At 51.1% G+C, this 24,378-nt stretch overlaps 2 protein-coding genes across 3 annotated transcripts in view; one reads left to right on the top strand and one right to left on the bottom strand.

The window, feature by feature from the left end:
• Positions 1-24,378, top strand: part of Necap2 (NECAP endocytosis associated 2) — a 73,971-nt gene that overhangs the window by 28,047 nt on the left and 21,546 nt on the right. The window lies entirely within an intron of this gene.
• Positions 277-22,441, bottom strand: Spata21 (spermatogenesis associated 21). 2 transcript variants are annotated; one of them, XM_015994368.3, is made up of 15 exons: positions 22,148-22,441; positions 21,711-21,844; positions 20,421-20,550; positions 18,719-18,867; positions 17,502-17,688; positions 15,692-15,963; positions 14,411-14,459; positions 9,882-10,339; positions 9,299-9,387; positions 8,173-8,310; positions 5,604-5,675; positions 5,377-5,494; positions 1,653-1,831; positions 905-1,088; positions 277-453 (listed from the first exon to the last, which is right to left on the bottom strand). In XM_015994368.3, exons 3-15 carry the CDS (start codon positions 20,544-20,546, stop codon positions 396-398), a joined length of 2,079 nt encoding a protein of 692 aa, XP_015849854.1. In that variant the 5' UTR covers positions 20,547-20,550; positions 21,711-21,844; positions 22,148-22,441; the 3' UTR covers positions 277-395. The 2 variants fall into 2 exon arrangements, with proteins under 2 accessions (XP_015849854.1, XP_042128171.1); XM_042272237.2 differs by having other exon boundaries at positions 22,144-22,424.

Genomic DNA, 24,378 nt, shown 5'->3' with positions numbered 1-24,378 from the left:
AGCCCTGGCGGGGGGGGGGGGGGGGGTGTTCCTGCTCTTCAGAGGCCAGCTGATTTCAGAGGCTGAGGCTTTCTGGGGTACTTGGCTTAAGCCCGCCACTGTAGGGCTCCCAAGTCTTGAGTGGGGAGACGGGCAGCTGTAGTAGGAAGCCCCAACTCCCCCAGACAGAGTTTCAGTGAGTCCTGCCTCAGACTCAAACCTGGGGCATGCTGGAGCTCTATAAGTCATACAGGGTGGTGAAAATTGGTGGCCTTCACTGACATCAAATACAGAGGCTGAAGTTCTTGGTGTTTATTGGCTTACCAGGCCATGAAAGCAAACTCCCAAAGCCAGGCCCTGCCCCACGGCCCAGCTGTCTTTAAGCCTTGAACTTCTGGAGCCAGGATTCCAGATGATCAGTGGGTTCGGGCTGGCACGGAGCTAAGCCACTTTCTGCTGTCAGAGTTGTGTTCCCTGGGGAGGAGAGGTGGACAGAAAGAGCATATTTGGCCCTTTCCCAGAGTCCTGCCAGGTTCACAAACCATTTCATGTACTCGGGGCAGAGGTGGCTTCTAGAAACAGTAGAGCCGGAAGTTGGGCTTGTGGGCGGCTGATCCCAAGTCCTGGGGACTCGGAAGGGGACATCCCCTTCCCAGTTTCTAAGCTTCTTATCATTTAGAGCAAAGCCAAGGGGTTCCCATGCTTGAGAAATGAGGAGCAACACTGTCCTAAGAAGGATGATAAGCTCAGGACTGCTTAATGCTTAGGCTCCTGTGAACTTGTTTCTGGTACACAGGCTTCAGCAAAGGTTGCTTTCTTCGCTGCCCTGTCTGTGCATCTGTCCTCCCTGGATAGGTGGGAGCAGTTTCCCAGGGGCCTCTTCTAGATAATAAGTGGGCTGAGGGGCCCCGGCCTCAGTACTCACCTGCTTCCTTGCTGTCCTGACTGAAAGAGGAGGCCATGGAGGTCAGGGCCCAAGCTTGTAGAGACACACTGATCCAGCACAGGATGGTTATGGCTACCCTGCTTTCGACGGACCGTCTTCTTCTCCAGCCTCGGGCAGAGTGGAATGCAGGGCACCTGGGCATAGGGGCTCTGCAGATTGGCAGCTGGGATAGGCAGGAACAAGAGAATTGGGAGCATGGCCAGCCCAGTGAAACTCTGGGTTTGCCACATGATAAGCAGAGTTGAATTTGGGCCAACCCTTAATGTCTGAGCCTCCAGGATGGAGAGGGGATTGGTACCCAGCACACAGATGACCGGGATGATGTGTTACGATGCTGAAGGCTGAGCATAGAGTAAAGGCTCGCCATACCTTAAAGAGAAGCTTGCCCAAGCACGCAATTTGGGGTGAACCTGAGTGCAAGCTGCCCTTATCAGCATTCTAGCGGGAAGTCACTGACATAGCCCTGGTTGCCATTTCTGTCGAGTGGGGCGATTGTAGGGCACATCTACAAAGGACCTTGCATTGGAACTGACTCTGGTGGGCTCTCACACAGTAGTTCTGGGGACAGCCTTGGCTTAGCGATAAAGCATGGAGCTGGATGTTGTGTGATGTGGACCAGCCCTATTTGGTAATGGTTGCCACAGCTAAGCCCTGGGCTTCATCTAGGGGGATCTGGCCACGTGGACAGGGATGTGTTTGCCAGCCCAGGCTACTCACTGGCCCTTACCATAGTTCTGCTGCTTCAGCCGGCCCAGGATCCTGAGGACCCTTCGTTCTGGCACCTCCAAGCTGTCTGCTTGCTGCTGAGCATTGTAAGGAAGCTTCTTCCTTGATCGCAGCCCGCCCATATTCGATTCTGTCTCTCGGGTCTTGGAGGTGCCTTCCTTCAGCTTCTTCTGGTAGTAGCTGAGGAAGCACCACCCGGCAGCTCAGCCTAGCTGTGGTTAACTCCCCCCATCCTCCTGCCCACCGTTCTGGCTGGCCAGTTGTGTGGTGGGACTGAAGCCTAGGGGGTCAGGAGACCTAGTCCCCTTAGGAAATAAAAGGAAATGATTCTGTCTGCCCTGTCGCTGCGAGTCACGTGACTTCTGAGCTTCAGATTTCTCCCACACTGCTAAGATGGGGGCCGAATGTGCATGTGCTGGAGGATTGTACATGACATGAGACCCATCTGGGCACCAGCCATATAGAGATTGGTATGGTTTTTTTTTTTTTTTTTGGTTTTTCGAGACAGGGTTTCTCTGTGTAGCTTTGCACCTTTCCTGGAACTCACTTTGGAGACCAGGCTGGCCTCGAACTCACAGAGATCCGATGCCTCTGCCTCCCGAGTGCTGGGATTAAAGGCATGTGCCACCACCTGCGAGATTGGTATGTTTTAACTGTTACTGTTGCTTATATTTTTGCTTAGATACATTTCCAGCTTGTACACCAGCTGAGCAGACCTGGGGGTGTGGCTTGGTTGCTAGAGTCCTTGCCTAGCAGGCAGGAAGCCTTGGTAAACCGCCCCACTGAGCTTGGTGACCCGCGCCTGTAATCCTCTGAGTGGGAGGAGGCTCAGTCAGAGTTCTCAGCCATCCTTGGCCACATGGTGAGTTCTAGGCCATCCTGGGATGCTCGAAGTCCTTGTCTTGAAACAAACAACCCAGCCATGCAGCTGGCTGCACCTCTAACCTGTAGCTTAAGTCTGCTGTCTTCCTTGCATACTGGCCAGGCTCCCACCCCAAGCTTGCTTGCTTGCTTGCTTTTTATTTCTATTTGGAGGCCGGTCTTGCTATATCACTTGGCTGTCCTGGAACTGGCTGTAGCTCAGGTTGGCCTCATATTCCTGGTGATCCTTTGACCTCTTGCCTCCTCCATGCTGACATTACATGCATGAGCTGCCATGCCCCACTCATGTTGCCCTTTTTAACTCATCACTTGCCTTTTCCCTTATTAAGTGCATACAGCAGCAAATTGTGGTCACTGTTTCCGCCGGCCTGCAGTAGTAAGGGCTGCCGCACACAAGGACCATGTGTTTGTGTTAGCCTGGCCTCTTGCTCCAGCCCCTAGAGCAGCACTCACTTCTGTAGGGTGATTGTTTACAAGGTTTATCTCAGGCTGCCGCAGGCTGCTTTTGACACATGAAACCCAGAGGTGCAAAGGAATTCAACACTGAGGGCCACCAACGGCATTTCTCTCTCTTCCCAAGCCACCACTCAGTTCTTCAGATCCGGGGGTGTGCAGCTCGGTGACACGTCCTAGTGTTGTCTCTCCTCTGCCACCCACCCCTCCCCTTCCTTCCCTCTGCCTCTGAGTCAGCTACCTGGACACAGGATGGCAGAGTCAGACCATACTCAGATGTAAAGATTCTGTGTCAGGAGTGATGGGCGCTCCAAGGGAAGGGAAGGGATGGGGCGTGACAAGGGACTATCTGCTCCTGGCGAGCTCTCAGGAGTGATGGGCACTCCAAGGGAAGGGTAGGGATGGGGCATGACAAGAGACTGTCGGCTCCTGGCGAGCTCTCGATAAGGCAGGGAGCAAACCCAGCCGCTGTCTGGGGGAAGAGCCTTCGGCCTTCATTGCCAAGGATGGCCTGAGGACTGGGGTTAAAAACATGGACTGCCACACTCGGCCAGCTTAAAACGATTGGCCTTTGGGAGCTGGGCACAGTGAAGTGTGCCCATAACTAATGCTTGAGGGTGAAGCCGGAGGATCTCAGGTCCCAGCTCACCTGGGATAACAGATCCTATCACAAAAAAGGAAGAACTTAACTCTCCCGTCTTACCCTGGGGCCCACTCTGTCTTTTTGTTTTTGTTTCGTTTCGTTGTATAGCTCAGTGATGGAGTGAAAGGGAAGGGGGGACCACAGAGGAAGGAGGGGGTAATCCAAGAGTTTGGGGATCTGAGACAGGAGGATTGCCATCCTGGACTACATGAGACCCTGTCTCAAGGGGGTGGAAGGAAACAGGAGGAAGAATCGTGGTTATTTATCCTCTGGTATTTGGTAGATGTTTTCTAAAAAATGAGTGACATTAGCTGACACCATGGGTTAAACCTATGACAGCCCTGTCTGTGTACAAAGAAAGATGTGGGCCGCCGTGATGTCATATGCCAGTGCTGTAACCCTGGCTAACTCCTCTGCACAGGTGAGGGACAGTGAGGGAGGAGGAAACCTGCAGAGCGGGAGAGAATCTGTCCGCTGTATTCATCTGCCAAGGAGTGGTATCCAGAGAACTCAAAAGCCGGGTGGGGGTGATGCACACCTTTAATCCCAGCACTCGGGGCAGAGGCAGGTGGATCTCTGAGTTCAAGGCCAGCCTGGTCTCTAGAGCGAGTTCCAGGGCAGCCAGGGCTATGGAGAGAAACCCTGTCTCGGAAAACCAAACCAAACAAAAAGTCAAGAAAACAAACCATCCAATTAAAAACCAGGCTAAGGATGTAAACAGTCCTCAAAAGAAATACAAATGGCTAAGAAAGACCTCAAAGTGTATCCAGCAGCAGCAGCAATTAGAGAAATTTACTTTGAAGCAACTTTGAGATTTCATTTTAGCCCTAGTCAGAATGGTGAAGATCAAGAAAACATCTGGCAACAGATGCTGGCGAGGACGGGTGGAGAAGGGAGTCCTCACCCAGTGTTGCTGGGACTGAAAACTGGTGCGGCCACTCTGGAAATCAGTGTGGAGAATGCTCAAAAGGCTAAAAATAAATCACCATATGACCCAGCAAGTATTAAAATATGCTCATTCAGGACAGGAAGAAGAGGGCGAGGTTCAGAGATAGCTGGGCCTTCCAACTCCACCCATAGCTTTTAGCCTGAGAGCGATCATGTTTATTTAGCCTGTAGTCATTTCTTCCTGGGCTGCCCACTACCTGCCCATCACCCTTCCTGCAAGATTCCTTCTTTGTTTTTTGTTTGTTTGTTTGTTTTTGTTTTTCAAGATAGGGTTTCTCTGTGTAGCTTTGTGCCTGTCCTGGAACTCACTCTGTAGCCCAGGCTGGCCTTGAACTCACAGAGATCTGTCTGCCTCTGCCTCTCAAGTGCTGGGATTAAAGGTGTGCGCCAGCACCACCCAGTGCAAGATTCCTTTTCTAAGAGTGTTCAAGTGCTTCAGGAAGGATCGCTGTCGTCCTGCTGAAACTGCTGAACCAGGACAACTGTGAGTATGGGGCTGCTATTGCCACCCTCCCCACTGGGAGAGCCTGGCTGAGCTTGAAGCCAGCACCTTGAGATGGAGAGGTGGAGAAATAAACCCTGACTGCTGTCACCCAGTTTCCTGGATCCAGCCATTCCTGAGGCCCTAGCTGAGTATTTGAACGATGCATTCCTCTTCTGCTTACGGCAGCCTAATTGGAGTTTTCTTTCAGTTGCAACTGAGAGTCTTAACCCTCCCTCCACCATCTTGAGCTGCTGAAGCACTAGCTGCCACTTCTGTCTACGTGCCCCCCACCCTCAGCAAGACAGCCCCTCTTACTTCGTGATCTCCTCTAGGGCCACCTCCGGCAGGGCCAGCATTTCCACCAGCAGAGAGAGGATCTCAAAGAACAGTGTGTAGGGGTTCGGGGGCGACATATCCATCAGGACATTCTGTTCTGGGGACACGGAATAGTGGCGCCATTACTCTTAGGTGGCCTCTGATGTAGCCCATCAGCCTCCAGATCCTGCTTCCAGTCTGACTGCCCTGGGCTGACCCCTGCTTACCCACAGAGCAGAGGAAGCGTTTTGTGTCTGTCATCACTGCCAAGAAGTCTTTGAAATCCACATGACCATCTCCTGCAGTGTCAGAGAGAGAACAGGGTGAACGGGCCCTCTGCAGCAGGCCCAGGTACTGCAAGCCAGGGGCAGGCCCTGGTGTCCCGTGTTATCGTGTGCCAGATAACACGGGGGGGGGGGGGGGGGGGGCAGGGGGGGGGCAGATTGTAATGGCAGCGCTGAATCAGCACAAAATGTGGACGGGGAAGCCAAAAATTACAATCTTCTGTTTAGAAACTATTGGGCCAGGACATGGCTTGTAGCTCCGTTGGTAGAGTGTTTGCCTAGCATGCACAAAATGCAGGGTTCGGTTCCCCAGTACCACGTAAACCTGGAGGTGGAGGGAGGGAGGTTAATACTTCAGGGTCATCCTCGGCTACATAGCCAGCTCCATGCCAGCCTGAGCTACACAAGACCTTGCCAAGGAATATAAGAAACTACTGGACCTGGATTTTATTTATTTTTATTTTATGTGCATTGGTGTTTTGCCATGGGTGTTGGGTTCCCTGGAACTAGAATTACAGACAGTTGAGAGCTGTCATGTAGGTGTTGGGAATTGAACTCGGGTCCTCTGGAAGAATGGTCAGTGCTCTTAACCACTGAGCCATCCATCTCTCCCATCCCTGGACCTTGCATTCTAGAGACATTCATGTGACCTGGTCAAGTTTTAGTTCTCTCACCGTGGAGCGGGGCCATCATCACAGGGCTGCATGCGTGGCACATGCCCACCAAAGGCCAGCAGCTGTCATTACTGAGTGCTGGTCTCTGCCTGAGAAAGTGGACCTACAGGATTCTAGCTAGACCTCAGGGCCCTGCAGGATCCTCCAGGCTCCCGTCCATAGCCTCGCCTCACGCCATGCTCCACAGCAGTAGAGCTGCTTTCCCAGAAGGCCATGTTCTTCCCATTCAAGGTCTTTGTTTGCGCTGCTCCTGAGTCACGTTTCCTCATTATTACATTTTATTTATTTTATGTGGGGGGAGGCGGGATGCTGGCCACATCACGGGTGTTGAGGCGAGAATACACCTTTTGGGAGTCAGTTCTCTCCTTCCACCATGTGAGTCCCAGGGATGAAACTCAGGTCATGTTTAGTGGCAAGCATGTTTACAGCTAAGCCATGTCATCTCTCCTTTCTCAGAGGTTCAAACCGGGTCAGATCCCTCACCACACTGTCTCCTAAAGCACGTGACACCTGGAACTTAGAGAAGACTCTGATGGACAAGGACTGTACATTTTGTCCCAAGCTGTGTCCCAGGGCTCAAGCGGCTGGGAACTCTGTTGATGTTCTCTGAGCTGCTTGACAATGGACTAAGGCGTAAGGACAGGGGCAGGACTGTGGTGGCGCACGCCTTTAATCCCAGCACTCGGTGGGCAGAGCCAGGCGGATCTCTGTGAATTCCAGGTCAGCCTGGTCTACAGAGCGAGATCCAGGAAAGGCTCCAAAACTACACAGAGAAACCCTGTCTCCAAAAACAAAAACAGAGACGGGCAGGATGCTTAAACCCTGGCCACAGGTGGGGCTCAAGGCTCTTGTCCCTGTCCACATCGGGCAGAGCTGGTCAGCTACGGTTGAATCCCAGAACCTTAGTCTTCCTAGGTCAACAGTTTGCTGCTTCACCACACCCCTTGAAGTGTGCATGAGGGAGGAGTCTGTGCAGTGCAGAGGGAGCAGTTGGAGCAGTGGTCAGGACGCAGGTCCTGCATGGCCCTGCTCTTCCCTGTGTCAAGCCACACCCCATCTGCAAGTGCCTTGTGCCCACGTCTCAGGGACTACTGCTTCCTTCTCTTTGCCTGACTCCTGTTTGATTTGGTACCACTTGGCTTGAGTGGCACCTCCTCCAGGAAGCCTTCCTTTCTGACCCCCATTTTCCAAGCTGCTGTAACTGTTGTTTTCATGTGTTTTGCTTAACTTCTGTGTCAACCCTTGCCCTGTGGCTTGAACTGCCTGGGCACCCCTGAGGACAGCAGGGCTCCTATGTCTTGGTACCTTGCACTGGAACACCTACAGAAGGCATTCCATAGTTGTTGTATAGGTAATGCTAACAGCTGCTCTGTCCCACCCTTTGCCTGGCTCACCCTATTTTATCTTACAGAACTTGATGAGGAGGTTTCTGCTCCATTTTATAGACAGAGAAACTGAGGCCTAGCAAACTGTAGTGACTTGACCAAAGTCATAAGGCTGTTAAAAGAAATCAAGGGTCATGGTGGAATACTTGATGTGCAGAGGCTCCTGAGGTTACCTACACCATTGGTCAGGAGGTAGGTCCTGGTCACCTCTGGATCCCCAGAAGGTGGCACTGCACAGTGGTTCAGGGAACATTAACTTCCAGAACCAGGGCCAGCTAGCTATAGTCTTCATGAGACCCAGGGTGGAAGAAAAAATGCAGACACAATGGGCTCAGATGTTAGGGACACTGGACTCTGACCCAGAGCTTTACACCCAGCAGAGATCCTTCCAGCAAGGAGCCCACATGTAGGTGCAGCCCCTATGTGGGGCTCAGGGAAGACCCCCTTGCTCACCATTGACATCGGCACTCATCAGGGCTTCTTCCACCTGGCTTGGGGTAAGGGTGAAGCCGATTAGGAGCAAGATGTTCTTGAGGCTTCGCGCATCAACCTCACCAGGGCCGTTGAAGATCTCAAAGTAGCTGCGGAAGGCTGTCAAGGGAGACAGGTGACAAGTGGGGCACTCCTGCGTTTCTTCTTCTGTGTGGCATGTGGTGTGTGTAATAAGTGTGGTGTGCTTTGTGCATGTGTGTGCATGTCATGAGGAGGACATAGGTATCCAGCAATATTACTCTCTTTTATTCCCTTGGGGCAGTGAAAGCATCCTGGAAAATCCAAGGAAAGAAGCCACTGTGATCGAGAAGGTTCTAGACCTTAGGAAGGAGTGTGAAGCAATTGAAAACTGTTGTTTTTAAACTAAATCTCAATCTTATTATTTTACCAATAGACCTGGGAGTCAGATGCTGGGGTGAAAACCTGCTAGCTCAGAGAGGCTGAGGAGCAACCAGCTGGCCTTTTTCTCCTTAGCTGGCATCTCAGCAAGCGAGCATCTCTCTCATTGACCCAAACCAAAAAATTTCCAAGTTCCAAAGTGCCTCCTCACTACTTCCTGTGCATTTCTCTATCCATTTTCCAAACTCCCTCTTACTCTCTTTCTCTATGGCCACTTCCTATTAACTAGTTGCTGGCTCCACCTCTTGACCCAAGGTTGATTTTATTTAATTAACACAATCTCAGGGTTCACAGTACACAGTCCCACATCAGTACTCATCCATTCTTCTGGAGCCAACCCAGCATGAGAAAGTAGGGTCAGGGGGCATCCCCAAGGACCGTAGAGGCCTCTCCCGGGGTAGGAGTTCAGCACTGTTCAGTTTTGTGAGTGGGGTAGGGTGGGACAGGAAGTAGGGACTTTTTGGGGGCTCGTGGCCTTGTTAAATGGGGAGGGATTGTCTAGGATGGGTAGAGTTCCTGGGAACCCTGTCTCCCTTCCAAGCTGCCTCTAAAGAGGACTGGGGGAGTGGAGGAGGTGGCCCACCTCCTCTTCTGTGTCCTAGGCCAAGTCACAATTGACCCCCTGCTGGGGACACTGCTTGGTGTGATGGGACAGTGCACCAGCAGGGCAATGGTGTGAGGTGCTCACCTTCCTCTTGCTTCAGGGTGAGGTGCTCCTCAGACCGCTCCTCCCAGCTCTGATACAGTTTGAAGAGGCCATGCTCTTCTGGCTCCTGCCTGCAGGACAATGGGTCCAGGACAGTTTACCACCACCTCCTGCCTGCCTTTGCCCCTGCCCCTGCCAAGGCTATCCAAGGTCAGGGGAGAGGAAGCCGGGGCAGCAGAGGTTAGGGAAACTTCCCTGGGGGACTCTGGTGGTGAGAAGCCACAAGTACCAGGAGAGACCGACCCAAGGGAGTGAGGCAGAGCCACAGGGGTTCATTTGGTGGTGGTAGGGAGACTGGGGGTACAGTACAGGGTAGAGTGTCTAGTGTGTGTGAACCCCTGGCTTCCACCTCCAGCATCAGGAAGAAAAGGAGGAGGGGAGGGAGTGGAAAAGGGGCCTGAAACTTGGGGGACCCCTGCTGGGAAGCACAGAAAGCAGACTAAGGGGAGAGGGGGGCTCATGAGGGACTGAGCAGGGACAAGGACCAGAGGGTCCACACTGGAAACAGACTGGAAGTGTGGGGGCCCTAGGGTCGAGATGGTGGGCTAGTGGAGGTGGCTCCTACCGTGTCTTGGCATAGTTCAGGTTTCTCTCATTGCTCTGGGGTAAGAACTCTGGCCATCTCCAGCTCAGGTCCTGGGTGGGGGCTGACAGGACTGAGCCAGGGGATCCCACAGAGGCAGGGGCTTGCCCATGGGCTGGTGGTCTGGCCCACAGTGGGACAGTAGCTGGAGCTGAGGTGGAGGGCTCAAGCAGGGTCAGAGGCAAGGTTGGGACTGAGCTGCTGATGGGGCCTGAGGTGGAGACAGAAGTCAGGGTCCTGGGGGACCTCCGGGTTGTCAGAGTCCGGGTTTTTAAAGTCTTCCGATGGGTGACTTCCTCCTGCTCCTCCACCTCCAGTAGGCACTTCATGAAGCCCCGACGAGAGTTCCCAGGGCCCTGGGTGCCTGCAGCTGCCGAAGCCTGGTGTCGGTGCTTCTGCCCTTGGCCCGGCTCCTTCTTCTCCACAATGTCTCTTAACTCCTAAGGGCAGGGGAGGGCATGTGGGATATCTCCAGCCAGTCAGACTGACCTACAGAGCTTCTAGCCTCCTGCAGAGCCTCTGGGGATGCTCAAACTCTCCTTTCCTCTCCAAAGCCGTGGAGGAGGTACTTCAAATCTCCATGTACCAACCCAGGACCATGTGACTCACCACCTCCCACCTGCAAGCTATGTTCCTGAGTGAGCCAATTTCCTTCATCACTGCCCACACAGCTGTCAGTGACCTCACTCCTGATGCCTGTTTCACACAGGTGTCTCCAGCACATAATGGACACTCCAGATACTGTTCCTCATTCATTCCACAGAGAGAGCCATGCCTAGATCTGCCATCCCTACCATCACTGGGTCAGCCTACCTGCTTCAGACCAGCCTTTCTCCATCACCTACTCCCATCAGCATCTTTTTTCTTGGTGCTAAGGACCGAACCTGAGGCCTCACTGATAACAGAAGCACTTGCACCTCTGAGGTGCATCCCCCCCCCCCCCCCCCCCCCCCCGCTTCCTTTTGTAAAAGCAAAGCAAAGCTGGGCATGGTGCTTTAAAGCTCACTTTTAATCCCAGCTCCCACCTGGAGGCTCTTAATCCCTAACTCTAGTACCAGGGGATCTCTCGCCCTCTTCTGGCTTCCTTGAGAACTGCATACATGTGGTGCACAGGCATATATTCAGGCAAACACTGCCCCCCCCCCAAAGTACTACAAAGACAGCAAAATAGGGTATTTGTGATAGAGTAGCCATGGCTGATGGGATATTGAGATTGGGTGGTCAGGGAAAAACTTTGCTGAGAGGGTGACATTCAACTGAAGCCTAAACGACTTGGAGGAATTAGTCAGGGCAGCATCTATGGGTAGACAGGCATATGGAGCAGCATGTGCGAAGGTCCTGAGGGAAATCAGCTTGGCGTCCCTACAGGATAGAATTCACACCGGAGTAGCTAGACATGGAGCCTATGTGTTTGGGTGATTTGGGGACTTACTCTACAAGGAAAAAGCTTGGACTGGGTGATGGGGGTTGAGAAGGGATGGATTCAGAAATGACTTTGTAGGGCTGAGAGGGATTGCTGATGCACTGAGTGTGAAGGAGTTGAACAGAGATAAGAGGAGTAAGAGCCATTTTGAGCTGACTCATAAGTTCTGGGTGAAGGGCTGGGGGTGGGGGGCTTTGCTGAGGCAAAGACTGGGCCAGGATTGGGTGGGAAAGGGGGCATTGTGGGATATTAGTTTCAGATGTGTTGCATTTGTTTATGCTGTGGAATATTTGTTTAAGATGCAAAGATGTGTTGCATTCTTTTATGTTGCATTTGTTTAACTCTGTAAAGCTGTGTTACTTTGCCTGTCTAAAACACCTGATTGGTCTAATAAAGAGCTGAGTGGCCAACAGCTAGGCAGGAGAGGGATAGGTGGGGCTGGAAGACAGAGAGAATAAATAAGAGGAGAAATCTAGGCTCCAGCGAGGAGCGAGAAAAGGGGAAAAAGAGGACCCCATGGGCTAGCCACCAGCCATACAGCCAGCCACGGAGTAAGAAGGAAAGATATATAGAATAAAGAAAGGATAAAGTCCAGAGGCAAAATGTAGTAAGAGAAATGGATAATTAAAGTTAGAAAGGCTGGCTAGAAACAAGCCAAGCTAAGGCTGGGCATTCTTAAGTAAGAATGAGCCTCCTCTATTTATTTGGGAGCTGTGTGGTGGGTCCCCTAAGGGTAAAACAAAACCAAACAACTGCAATGTGTGTGTGGGAGGGGGTACAAGACTCTGCCCTGGCCTATAGTCTGAGGCGTGAACTCGCTCCATCTGCAAGTTGGGTATATGAGCTGAGAGTTTCAGAACTAAGTCTGGCACGGAGATTCGGATCTGGGAGTGAGCAGAGGGACTGGATGCAGTCCTCCTCCCTGGGGGAGAGGAGAGAAGAGAGGAGCCAGGGAGGGAGGCTGGGAGGCCAGCTGTGAAGCAGGGAGAGCCCTGAGGTCCGGGTGCCCTGAGCTGTGTGTGTGGAAGGTGCGAACGGACATGTATGTGCCATCAGAGGTCAGAGGACAACTTGGGGGTCAGCTGTCTCCTTCCACCGTGTGAATCCTGGGGGTTGAACTTAAAGTCATGCTAATGCATCCTTCTGGCCTTTTCTTTTAATTACATGTATTTACTTAATGAATTGATTTTGAGACATGGTCTCACTATGTAGCCATGATTGGTCTCAAACTCTCTTTGTAGACTAGGCTGTCCTTGAATTCTGTATCTGCCTGTCTCTGCCTCTTGAGTGCTGGGATTAAAGGTGTACATGCACCACCACACCAGGCTACATGTACAATTATTTGTCTGTATTATGTATTCACACCAAGCAGGTCAGGTGCCATGGTGTCCAAGTGAAAGCCAGGGGACAAATAGTTGGCTCTCCCCTTCCAACCTGTAGGTCCCTCTGCTGGAACTAAGGTTGTCCGGTTTGTTGGCAAGGGCTTTGACCTGCGGAACCATCTCTCCCCAACACACACTTTATAGATGAGAATGACCTTGAACTTCTCCTCTTCCTTCAGCAGGCTCCCCAGTGCTGGTATTACAGGCATGAATCACCATGCCTGGTTTGTGAAGTGTGGGGATCCAATCTAGGAGTGTGTGCCAAGCGAACTATCAACTGAGCCTCATCCCTCCTAACTTCGTGGCTCTTTCTTTCTTTCTTTCTTCCTCCCTTTCTTCCTTCCTTCCTTCCTTCCTTCCTTCCTTCCTTCCTTCCTTCCTTTCTTTCTTTCTTTCTTTCTTTCTTTCTCTCTCTCTTTCTTTCTTTTTTTCTTTTTCTTTTTTTTGAGACAGGGTTTCTATGTATCCCTGACTGTCCTGGAACTTTTATCTGTAGACAAGGCTGGCCTTGAACTCACAGAGATCCACTTGCCTCTATATCTCAAGTGCTGGGATTAAAGGCCTGGCTGAGGCTGGATCTTTTCTTTCTTTTTTTAAAATAATTTATTTTCATTTTGTGTGCATTGGTGTTTTTGGCTGCATGAATATCTGTGTGAAGGTATTGGATCCTGGAGTTACAGACAGTTGTGACTGCCATGTGAGTGCTGGGAATTGAACCCAGGACCTCTGGAAGAGCAGTCAGTGCTCTTAACCACTGAGCCATCTTCCCAGCCCCAAGGCTGGGTCTTTTCATCCTATTTTCTACAGTGGCACTTGTTGGAGGCTGCAAGGACACGGTGGGGTGGAGGTAGAGGATGACGTTGCTAGGCATCAGCTAAGTAAATTACACATATGGTCACTTCAAAGAGAAGTAAGCGGCAAGCCTGTGCATTACAGTGTGCTCGGCTGGAATGTTCAGGGCTGGGCTGTGGCTGGGGATGTGGTTTGAAGATAGGCAGGTGTGGTGAGGGCTGGAGGATGATGGCAGGCTGGGAATTCTAAGCTTGTACCATCGACTCAGAGACCAGAAAGTGGCAGAGCTGGTGGCGTGGGGTGGCTGGAAGCCAGCAGATATTCGGGAGAAGCTGTGGATGGAAACTGAGGGCAAAGGGCAGAAGGAATCTGTGCTGGTGTGGAGCAGCCCTGGGATGGACTGGAGGGCTCCTGAGTGTGATCCGTTTTTGACTGTCCATCCAAAGCAGACACACTGGGCCCAGAGCACACACACACACTCCCAGCTTCTGGGAAGAGAGACCAGAGGGGTTAAGATTTGGAAATCATTCTCGCTACATAGGGAGTTTTAGGCCAGCTTGGGTTACAGGAGACCCGGCTCAAAAACCCATCATTTGACTTTGAGATGGCTCAGTCTGGAGAGGCGCTTGCCACCAACCCTGACCTGAGTTTGGTCCCCAGGGTCCACATGGTGGAAGGAGAGACCCTCCTCTCCTGTGGCATGGGACATGTGGCACACCTATGCACACACCACAGTACATGTAATCTTTTAAAAATTAGAAAGGAGGAACTATAAATCAAACACACACATAGCACATGCACGGGTTTGCGCCCACACCCACCCCAGTTTGCCTGGAAGAGTTTGTTTCCACCATTTTACCCCCAGGCCCCCCAATTCCCCTTCTCCGATCTCCCCATACCCACTGACTACTCACTGGTGGAGGAAGAGGCCTTGGTGCCGCCTTGGTCTCTACAGCTTCACCTCTAAACAGAGAAGAAACACCCCCGGGGGGGGGGGGTCGGGGGAGCAGGGTCTCAGGTCAGGGCTTGCCCCTTACACTGACCCCGAACCCTCAGCACACTCAGTCCTGCTACCCTTGCCTCACCCCTCTGCTTTCACCCCAATGTCCCCCTCATTGTCTTACCTGCACACAGACAGACCCCCAGATCAAAGAGGGGGGACATTGAGGCCTATCAGCATGTGACTTAATCAAGGTGCTTCAGTGGGCCAGAAACATGAAAAACACCACACTGTTTTATACTTGTAGTTTTTTAAAATTACGTTTGTTTGGGGCTGGAGAGATGGCTCAGCAGTTAAGAGCACTGGCTACTCTTCCAGAGGATCGGGGTTCAATTCCCAGCACCCACATGGCAGTTCACAGCTGTCTGTACTCTAATTCCAGAGGATCTGGCACCCTCACACAGACAAATGTGCACATAAAATTAAAAGAATGCTAGGTGGTGGTGGTGCACACCTTTAATCCCAGCACTCGGCTGGTGTGGGGGGTGGGGTGGGCAGAGGCAGATAGATCTCTGTGAGTTCGAGGCCAACCTGGTCTACAGGATGAGTTCCAGGACAGCCAAGGCTACACAGAGAAACCCTGTACTGAAAAATAGAAAAAAAAATTACATGTGTTTATTCATTTTATGTTAGCACCCATGTGGAAATCAGGACAATCCGTGGGAATCTGTCTGTGGGGTATCAAATTCAGGTCACCAGGCTTGGTAGCAAGCCCCTTTACCTGCTGAGCCATCTCACTGACCCAGTTATTTGTTATTGTGTGTATGTGAGTGTGTGTGTGTGTGCATTCCACAGCACAAGTGTGGAGGTCAGAGGACAACAGAGTCCCTGAGGATTGAACTTAAGTCTTCAGGTTAGCAGCAAGCACCTTTACCCACTGAACCATCCCCTCAGCCTCCATGTTGTTTTGAGACATGGCCTCTCATTGGCCTAGTGCTGGCTAGGCTTGCTGGCCCGTCATGGTCCCAGGATCCACCTGCTGCCATCTCTTTAGTGCCGGGATGACAAGCATGTGCCTCTGTGCCCAGTTTTTTTTATCTGGGAAATTAATCTCAGGTCCTCAGGCTTGCAGAGTCGACCCTTTACCAACCGAGCTAACTCCCTGGCCCTGTCTACAACGTTACTTAGCTGGAGAGCCACCCGTAGGTAGCGGGAGCAGCGAGCAGGGCAGAGGTGGCCCTGGGTGATGACTTACCCCTCTTTGTGTGTTCGAGGTCCTGGTGCAGATCTCAAGATGGGAGGGGCCTTTTTTTCTTCTGCAGTTGCCGTGGGTTTTGGGGGCACTGCCTCCTGGGAGCTGTTCTTGTGTGTCCCTGGGCTGGGTGTTGGCATGGGCTCCTGCGACCTGACCTCTGATAGGCCTGCTTCACTGAGGGGGTCATCCTCTAGTGGCTGACTCCTGCTGTCTGAGGTACATGGCTTTTCCAAATGTTGATCCGTGTTGCCCTGAGTGGGGAGATTCAGAGCCTGGGAAATTAAGAAGATGGCCTTAGAAGAACTACTTCTGACTTCCTAAGGGGAGTTTCAAAGGACCCAACTCCACACACTTCTTCTATTATTATATAGTTTTTTTTTTCTAAAGATTTTTGGGGGGAGGTGGTTTGAGACAGGGTTACTCTGTGTAACCCTGGCTGTCCTGAAACTTGCTCTGTAGATCAGGCTGGCCTCAAACTCACAGAGATCCTCCTGCCTCTGCCTCCTAAGTGCTGGGATTAAAGGTATGCTCCACCGCCACCTGGCCTAAAGATGTATTTTTATTTATGTGTATATGTCTGTGTGAATGTATGTCTGTGTACTTGGAGGCCAGAAGATGACATTGGATCCTAGAGTTACAGGTGGTTATGAGTCATCTGGAAGAGCAGCCAGTGCTCCTCTTTTTTTTTTTTTTTTTTTGAGACAGGGATTCTCTGTATAGCCCTGGCTGTCCTGGAATTCACTCTGTAGACCAGGCTAACCTCAAACTCACAGAGATCCTCCTGCCTCTGCCTCCTGAGTGCTGGGATTGAAGGCATGCACTACCACCGCCGCCGCAAGTGCTCTTAACTTCTGAGCTATCTCTCCAGCCCGATTTTATACGTGTGTGTGTGTGTGTGTGTGTGTGTGTGTTTTGTATCATAACATATATATATATGCATACATATATATTTTGATTTTGTTTTGTTCTTGCTTTGAGAAAGGGTCTCTCTATGTAACCCTGGCTATCCTAGAACTCACTATGTAGACCAGGTTAGCCTCAAACTCAGAGATCCCCCTGTCTCTGTCTCCCAAGTGCTGGGATTAAAGGTGTGTGCCGCCACCACCCGGTTTGACCCCATCTTTAAAAAAAAAAAAAAAAAAAAGAGAAGAAGAAAGATGATGCTGATTTGGGATTAGGGCTAGGCTTCAATATGAAGAAAAATAAAGAAGACATGCCTTTAATCCCAGCACTCAGGAGCTAAGGCAGGTGGATCTCTGTGAGTCTGAAGCCAACCTGGTCTACAGAGCCAGATCCAGGAAAGCCAGGGCTACACAGAGAAACCCTGTCTCAGAAAAAAAAAAAAATTAAAAAAAAATAAATAAAAAGAAAAACCAAGAATGTTGTATTGGTCTATGTTACATTATTTTCTTTTGTAAATGAATGTAGAAATGAGAAAAATTAAAGAATGAAAAATGTGTTCCGGTAAAAATTTTGGAAAGGCCAGCATGTCTTGCAAAGGTTCAGTGACCATGGGGTGGGAGGTGTTACAGCAATCTCTTAAACTCAGCACCTCCCATCATCTGTCACACAATCCTCACCCCCACCCTGTCCCCAAGACACCCAGAGGGCCTCTTTGTAAAGACCTGAAGAACATTTTGATATCAACTCCCAGAACCACCGAGGGACCCACAGAGACTAAGTGTCTGCCAGCTCCAGTGTCTTGCCTCTACCAAGACAGCCACATCTGTGTTGGGAGCATAGGGGACCCCTTTGCGCCCGCCCCCCCCACGTGGTGCCTATGCCCTTCCTCCCGGTCTCCCAGGGCTACCTGGCAGCTCTCAGTGGGATGAATCTCTTTGGTCTCGGTGCTCTGCCATCTCTCCTGCTGGTCCTTGGTCTCCATGGTTGGCTGTGGCTGCTCTTCAGAGGTCACACACTCCCCGTCAGGCTGGGCTTGTTCCTGGCCGGCTTGCAGATCCCTCGGCCCTTCCTCGGTTGTCCAAGATGACTGATTCCTTGTGGAAAGAATGAACAACAGACACTTCATCCCAACCTGGGTGCTGCTCTCCCAGAACACCTGTCCAGGACTAGGGATCTTAGGGGTGCATACTTATTGCCTGGGAGAATGAATGAAGGACTGGTACACACCCCAAGTCCCAGACACCTTGATGTGAATGGTGAAATGGTTAGAGTCTAACCCGTTAGTGCTGTTTTTCCAGAAAGAGAAGGGGGTGCTGGTGGTGCACACCTGTAACCCCAGTACTAAGGAGGTGGAGAGGGGAGTATCAGGAGTTGAAGATCAGTCGCAGCCGCATAGTAAGTTCAAAGCCAGCCTGGGCTGCACGGGACCCTGTGTTGGCTCTCTCACTACCATTGAGAGAGGAGGGAAAGGACTTTATGTTGGGCTGGGCATATAGTTCATTGGTATAATACTTGCTGGCATGCACAAGGCCCTGGGTTCAATTGCTAGTAACACACACCACCACCACCACCACAACAACAACAACAATCAGAAAGATTTGGGATTCAGGAAGGTTGAGAGACTTGAGCCCAGGGTCATAAAGCTAAAGATATCGTCAGGATTGGAACCTGTCTCTAGACTCTTTAATCTGAGTTTCTCTTCTTCACCCCTTTTCTTCTCCTTTCTTCCCTCCCGTCCTTAGACAGGGTTTTGCTCTGTCACCTAGGCTGGCTTCAAACCACTTAGCCCTTCTGCCTGCCTTAGCCCCTCTGTGCTGGGTCACAGGTGTGTGCCACCGCTTGGGGCTTTCTTCTTGAGGCTTTTTCTTATGGATGACCCCCTGTCACATGACTTCAGAGTCTACATGTTCATGGTGCATAATTAACATGCTAAGAAAGCCTTCATATGCACACTTTTTCTTTCTTTTTTTTTTTTTTGGTTTTTCAAGACAGGGTTCTCTGTGTAGCTTTGTGCCTCTCCTGGAACTCACTCTGTAGATCAGGCTGGCCTCGAATGTTTCCATTAGTGTATGTTTGTTATAATGGGTTTCATTATGATATTTATACATGGCCCCCACAACTCACTCTGGTCTTGATGAGGGCCTCTGCTCCTGGGTTTCAAGTTCCCCTGGCCCCTCTTGGGATGATCCTGTGTGTTGGAGCTCCCTCTTTGGTTCTCTGGGAGCTACAGGCTGCTTTTTGTTGTCCTTTTCTTCGGCATCTGCAAGCCCAGCCTGAAATAGAGATGTGTCTGAGCTGGCTCAAAGGCTGAGCTAGAGCCAGGTGCTGGGGCCCTTCTCCTTGCCCATCTTCCTGTGTTTGCCTGTGTCAGGGTGTGTGTGTGTGTGTGTGTGTGTGTATGTGAGAGAGAGAGAGAGAGAGAGAGAGAGAGAGAGAGAGAGAGAGAGAGCGCTGGAGAGAGGTGAAGAGAAAGAGCAGGTGGTGGCCTGGAGATAGGTGGTGGGCCTGGCCCTGCTGCTTAGCATTATGAACTCTGGCATAAAACTGGAGATCAACCAGAATATGAGCCAATTATGCTGAGCTCTGCCTGGGAGAATGCCAGTGGGCAAGGAGCGATGCCTTCCACACAGTACCATCATCCCATAGCCCAGATGCTGGTTTTTAGGTTTTGTTTGTTTATTTGTTGTTTTAAGACAGGGTTTCTCTGTGTAGCCTTGGCTGTCCTGGAACTTGCTCTTGTAGACCAGGCTGGCCTCGAACTCAGAAATTTGCCTGCTTCTGCCTCCTAAGTGCTGGGATCAAAGGCGTGTGCCACCACCGCCCGGCAGTTTTTAGTTTTTTTTGAGATCATGGTTGTGGTGGTATATAGTCTAGGCTGGCTTTGAACTTGACATCTTTCTGCATCAGCCTGAATCCTAAGGCAGCAGGTGTGTTCCACCATGGCCCACCCCTGGATTTTTATTTTTAATCTCCATCTTGGCCGTCAGTTGCCAGTAGGGTGGACCTTAAGCCAACATAGCTGCTCGCCTCAGAAGCCAGCAAACACCGTGTAGCTCATTAACTGACGGGTGACGTTTGTTTTTTAACAGAAGATTCTGATGAGAGCCAACTCTAGTGGGTACCTACCACAAGCCAGAGCCTCAACACACTTAACCCAGGTAGTCCTTACCATGACACACACACACACAAGGCTGAAAGGGGTCCAGAGATGCCCCGGGGTCACAGAGCTAATTAAGCAGCAGGATTGAGACCCAGTGTCCACTTGCTGAGAAAATGAATAGGAGGTGGCAAAGGAGGCCCAGAATGTTTGCCCAGTTTGCCGTTAGAAGACTAAGCATGTGTGAAAGGTCCCTCACAGACTCACATATTGAGGGCCTGGTTACCAGCTGGTTGGTTTTAGGAAAGCGACCAGATCATGAGGGCTCGGCCTCCCCTAAGGGATTCTTCTCTTGCTGGAATATTAATATAGTGGCTTTGTCAGGAGGTGGTGGATTGATCAGGGTTAGGAGCATGCTTGGGTGTCAGGTGTCCACCGAGGGGGACTTGTGGTCAGCCGCAGTTGTCAGCCTGACTAAGAAATGCTCTATGGGGTGCTTCATGTCTTTAATCCCAACACTTTGGAAACAGAGGCATGAGGATCTCTGTGTTCGAGGCCAGCCTGGTCTACAGAGAGATAGTTCCAGCACAGCCAGGGCTGCACAGAGAAGCCGTGTCTTGAAAAACAAAAAACAAAAACCAAAACAAACAAAAAAGGGGTGGGTGGGGGATGGGGGAAGAGACCAGCCATGGGAATGGCGATCGGAACTGGAAGTGAAGGCCCGCCCACCTGACTGACTGACACAGTGGACTCCAAATCAGTCTTCTTTGTGGTGGAACTCAGGCCAGGACTTGGTTGGACCGCTGGAGTCTCCTCCTTGTTCTCTGGGTGTATCTGGGTGTTTTTGTTTTCCATCGTTCTGGAGCAAGCAAGATTCCCAAGGGGCATCAGCTGCTGTCACCGAGGAGAAATCCAGCCCAGCTCCCACCAGCCCCGAGACCCCATTGCTGCGTCTCTGCTACACCTGGAGCCTGGGATGAGCCCGTCTGGACTCGGAGAAGCGGGGCCAGGCTGTCAAGAAGGAGCCTGTGCTTAACTAGGAGCCAGTCTATGTAGTAGGAGCTCATCCGAGTCTTTAATGCTCCCAGTGAGCCTGAGGAAGAGGCTCAGGAAACATGCCCAAGGTCTAGAGCGGGCTCGGACCTATGACTGGTACAAACGTCAGGTCTTTGCCTCTCCGCCACAGCGCAATCCTGCTCCATCCTCAAGCCTGCCTAAGTATCTAGAGGAAATGGAATGCTGGCTTCATCAAAATGAAACATTCAGGGTCTTGTAGGACATCTCGGAGGCTTTAAAACACCAGTGTATGTACATTTAAAAGGGAGCCCATTGGGGGCTAGAGTGTAGCTAAATTGGGAGTGTGCTTGCCTAGCCTAGCCTACCTACACAAGCGGCACATAAACCCGGGTACCTCATTGGCCTGGAACTTGTGAGTGAGCTAGGCCAGCAAGCCTCAGGGGTCCTGCCTGTCTCTGCTGCTCCAACGATGGCATCTCAAGGGTGTAGGACTTAAGCCTGGCTTTGTTGTTTAAAATTTATTCATTTTTATTTATGTGTGTGTGTGTGTGTGTGTGTGTGTGTGTGTGTGTGTGTGTACATGCCTGTGGGAGTTTATGTTCTCCCTGTGCATGCAGGCTCCCAGAGGGGGCAGAGGGTGTCAGATCTCCCTGGAATTGGAATTACAAGTGGTTGTGGCACCATGTGGGTGCTGGGAATTATGCCCGGGTCCTCTGCTCAAGAAGACACAGTGTTCTAACCACCTAGCCATCGCTCTGACTTCCCCATGTCCCCACCCCCTTTTAACAAACAAAACAAGACAGGGGTTTGGGTAACTGAACTCAGGTCCTCGTGCTTACAAAGCTAGCTGTCTACTGACCGAGCCATCTCCCCAGCCCAGGCTCCTTCAGAGCAACATCAGCTCTGTTTCTATGGCAACATCTTGGCTGCTTCTCACATTCACCAGTTTTCAGAGGTCAATATCCCCCCGATCCCCAAAGCCTTCCAAGGAGAGCCCGTGACCTGGAGGATCTCCGAGGCTTTCCCCTTCTGAGTCACAGTAGGCCAGCTACTGTCCACAGAATGACCTTCTCGCTGCTGGAAGTTCTTACGCTGTATTCTCTTCACGGCCCTGTGAGGTATGGGCTCAGACCTTCCTGTTGTATAGAAAACAAAACAGTAGCTCAGAGTCGCCCAACATCTTGCCCAACACCACATGGCTCATCTCCAAGGAACTGGATTAAGACCCAGATCTGTTCAACTCCTCACAGGATTGTCCTGCCTCTCGGAAGCCTGGGCCCCTTATTTACCGTTTAAGGGCAATCACCTGTACCACTTATGTGCCAGGCCTTGGGGACACCCTGGGTGACCCCCACCCCAGGGATACAGATGATTTCGGCTGACCCAGACCCCAGCTTTCTCCTCTTGCCCCTTCAAGCCCCTTCTGTTTCCTCACCTACCTCCCCACGGTGAGCCGGACCCTGGACCCCAGCTCCTCTGCGACCCAGGTGGGAAATGCCAGCTCCTCTGCGACCCAGGCTCTCAAATGGCACCAGAAGTTGTGGCTGTGGCCAAGTTTCCCTTCCTTCCCCTGTGGTTTATCACTTCCCCCCACCTCTTTCCCATTAAGGATCCCCTAACCATCCCTCCTCTCTGGAGCCGTCCTGCTCCAGAGGGGGCTTGACCCTTCTGAGAAAAATCTCCGCAGGCTCTAAGACACACCCCTCTTTGTTCACTGTCTCCATGTCAACCCCAGAATCTTCAGGCCTTAGTGTTCCACAGACCACAGTCTTAAGGGGACAGAGGTCCCCAAGGAAGACTAGGCCCATCTGTAGCTAGCCGGCAGAGAAGTCAAGGAGGAGAACCTCTGGCCAGGCCAAGGGGCACAGACTCCAGGGACAGAACAGGGGTGGGGGTGGCGAGGACAGGCCTCTTTCTCCTTTCAGAGCACATGACCCCATTTTTGGTGAGCAACTTTCTTTGAGCTGTACCTCACATACCGTACAGTATGATTATTGAAAGTCCACTTATCAGGCTGGCAAGATGGCTCAGTGTGCTGAGTCAACACACACGTATGTGCACACACACACACACACACACACACACACACACTAAAATGATATATATATATATATATATATATATATATATATATATATATATATATATATATATATATATGCCGTTGGCAGCTATCTTTCCGGTGCTGTGAACTTGCCGTTCTGGGATTTTTACAGAAACATGCTCATACAACCTAGTGTTCTCATGGCTCACCTATGTGATGGCAAGCATCCGAATGAGGCTTGCCTTTTTAAAAAATGTATTGTTGAGTTGCGCGTGCGTGCGTGCGTGCGTGCGTGCGTGCGTGCGTGCGTGCGTGTGTGTGTGTGTGTGTGTGTGTGTGTGTGAATGCAGATGTTAAGAGACTGAAAGAGGGCACCGAAGCCCCGGAGCTGGAGTGCAGGTGGCTGGGAGCTGTGTGGGTGCGGGGAGCTGAACCTGAGCCCCTGCAATAGCAGCCGGTGTTGTTAGCTGCTGAGACGTCTCTCCAGCCCCTCTCTCTCCAGCCCCTCTCTCTCTCCAGCTCTCTCTCCAGCCCTCTCTCTCTCTCCAGCTCTCTCTCCAGCCCCTCTCTCTCCAGCCCCTCTCTCTCTCCAGCTCTCTCTCCAGCCCCTCTCTCTCCAGCCCTCTCTCTCTCCAGCCCTCTCTCTCTCTCCATCTCTTATGCCTTGGCTGTGCCTCTTTGGTTCTACATTTGCCAAGATGCAAACTCATCTTGTTTGGTCCAGTAATCCCTCTGGAGAAAACATGGTCAGAGTTTCTTTGTCCATTGATATTGTTTTTATTCTTCCATACTGAGTGTTCCTTATACTTTATACCTGTGGTTCTCAACCTATGGGTCATGACCCCTTTGGGGGCCTGAACAACCTTTTCACAGGGTTGAATATCAGATATCCTGCATACCAGTTATTTATATCACAATTCATAACAGTAGCAAAATTATAGTTATAAAGTCGTAACAAAACAATTTTGTGCTGGGGCAGTAACGACATGAGGAACTGAATTAAAGGGTTGTGGCATTAGAACTGCTGGTCTATATGTTCTGGACATGTCTCATGCTCTGTATGGATTGCATTGATTTTCTCCCGTTATTTGGATGGTATTTTATTTTCACTTGTCTGTTAGTTGATTGTTTGGCTTTCTTGTTTGTTTTTTTGAGACAGAGTTTCTCTGTGTAGCCCTGGCTATCGTGGATCTCGCTCCGTAGACCAGGCTGGCCTCAAACTCACAGAGATCCACCTGTCTCTGTCTCCCCAAGTGCTGGGATTAAAGGAGTGCGCCCCCACTGGCCAGTGCTGTTTAATATTCTCCCTCTCCAACTCACTTTGTAGACCAGGCTGATCTTAAACTCACAATGTGGTTAAGGATGACTTTGAACTCCTGATCCCTCTGTGGCCACTTCTCAAGTGCTGGATTAGAGGCGGGCATCCAGTACCCAGCTCTTTTTCTCTTTAGTTCCTTGTGATTCTAGTGTCATAAATCCCCAAACATAAATCCCCAACATAAATCCCCAAACACGAAGACGTATCTATGTTTTTCCTTCTATGAGCTGTGTGGTTTACCTCTACATTTAACCCTAGGCCCCTGTGAGCTGTGGTTTGCCGTCTGAGACAGAAATCCAAAGGCCTCT

Source organism: Peromyscus maniculatus, chromosome 2, assembly GCF_049852395.1.
Source record: "Peromyscus maniculatus bairdii isolate BWxNUB_F1_BW_parent chromosome 2, HU_Pman_BW_mat_3.1, whole genome shotgun sequence".
NCBI lineage: Eukaryota > Metazoa > Chordata > Mammalia > Rodentia > Cricetidae > Peromyscus > Peromyscus maniculatus.
Note: the sequence above shows the minus strand (reverse complement) of the source record. Positions and strands in the feature narration are given on the sequence as shown.

What these genes read in the sequence shown, in the direction of transcription:
- Spata21 (XM_015994368.3), bottom strand. Translation starts at nt 20,546, where the DNA reads ATGGAAAACAAAAACACCCAGATACACCCAGAGAACAAGGAGGAGACT. An exon ending in AGGCCCTCATCAAGACCAGA is followed by an intron (nt 17,689 to 18,718) that starts GTGAGTTGTGGG and finishes TCTTTCCACAAG; the next exon opens with GAATCAGTCATCTTGGACAA. An exon ending in GCCCTAGAGGAGATCACGAA is followed by an intron (nt 1,832 to 5,376) that starts GTAAGAGGGGCT and finishes GTGCTTCCTCAG; the next exon opens with CTACTACCAGAAGAAGCTGA.